Source organism: Egretta garzetta, unplaced genomic scaffold (genome assembly GCF_000687185.1).
Source record: "Egretta garzetta isolate BGI_Z169 unplaced genomic scaffold, ASM68718v1 scaffold143, whole genome shotgun sequence".
NCBI classification, from domain to species: Eukaryota; Metazoa; Chordata; class Aves; order Pelecaniformes; family Ardeidae; genus Egretta; species Egretta garzetta.
This window is the reverse complement of record NW_009259310.1, coordinates 1645210-1646455: the sequence shown is the minus strand read 5'-3', so window position 1 is coordinate 1646455 and position 1246 is coordinate 1645210. Positions and strand designations below refer to the sequence as shown.

At 63.7% G+C, this 1246-nt stretch overlaps 1 protein-coding gene across 2 annotated transcripts in view; it reads left to right on the top strand.

Moving 5' to 3' along the window:
* Nucleotides 1-1246, top strand: part of RGS3 (regulator of G protein signaling 3) — a 65851-nt gene that overhangs the window by 59318 nt on the left and 5287 nt on the right. For both annotated transcript variants that reach the window (XM_009636332.2, XM_009636333.2), the window contains exons 12-13: nt 334-407; nt 680-691. In XM_009636332.2, coding sequence (XP_009634627.1) covers nt 334-407; nt 680-691 — 86 coding nt within the window. The remainder of the gene's footprint in view (nt 1-333; nt 408-679; nt 692-1246) is intronic.

The following is a 1246-nucleotide window of genomic DNA, read 5'->3' as shown; positions in this document are numbered from 1 at the left end:
ATAGGAGGTACCACTGTCAGTATCTTGAACCTGAAGGGTTACTTGGGCCACCAGCTGTGGCATCTCCTTAGGTGCTCCAGGAACACCACGGACTGAAGGTGCCATAGGATGGGTGCGGGGAGGCCCATGCCAGAGCTGAGAGGAGCTGGTCCCATTGCATTACCACAGCCAGCTGTGGTTGGGGGGAAGGAGCCCTGTGGATGCCGTGTGTGGGTGCGGAGACCAGAGGGGCTGCTGGCCACACTGGTTGGTGTCACCTGCAGTGTCACTGCGGGCAGGCGCTGCCATGATGCTGTGATGATGCAGACGCTGTTTTTCTGTTCCCCCCCACAGGTGAGTGGAGCCGACCCCGAATGCAGCTGTGACGAAGGGGATGAGACTTCCCGTAAGAAACGGAGCAGGAACCTGTAAGTGTCACATCGCGGTGGCATCAGGGCGTACCGGGGCTGTTTGCCATGGTAAAGCACCTTGTCCAAGCCCCGCTGGTCCGGGCAGCCCTCAGGGTCCCCCTGTCTCCTTCCCCCAAGCTTTTTGGGGAAGAAAGCAGCAGACACGCATGAACTAAGGTCTCACTTCTGACAGGGAGTTGCGATTTCCAGGGAGGAGGGGGGGGGCACGGTGGGGGCATCGCACAGCCCGGCGGGGAGCAGCACGCTGTTCGCCTTGCTTTGACAGACAGAGCAAAGGAGCTGGCTCTTGCTGGTGGCATGGGGAAAACATCTTCCCCGGTGCCTGCAGAGCTCTGCTCCTGCAGCGCCGGGTTCAGGGCGAGGACATGCAAGTGGTGAAACATGAGCTGGGGGCCCCCGTCCCACTTGGCCCCATGCCGGGAGGAGGAATGGGGAGGTTTCCCACCGCGGGACGGGCTCCAGCCCTTGCAGCACAGCGAAGCGCGCGGGCAGTGTGGAGGGAGTGCCGAGCGCGGGGGCCACTGAGGGACGCTCGCAGCCCCTCCGCCTCTCCCGGTAAGGCTTTGGGGTGCTAAGAAGTGGGTCTGGGCAAGGACGAGGCAGCCATGGCCCCCGCTTCCCACGAGTGCAGCTGCGGCTGGCACGCCGGCGGGGCTGACCGAGGATGTTCTGGAACGAAGCATCTCCGGTTTTGCAACGCAGGATCCGGCTGGGTGTCACGGCCGTGGGGATGCCCGGGGCTGGGTCTTTCCCCACTCCACGTGGCTCAGGGCAGGTGGAGAAGTCACACGTGGTTTGAGCGGCTCTGGGGGTGTGAGGGGGCCGAGCGTGCGGCT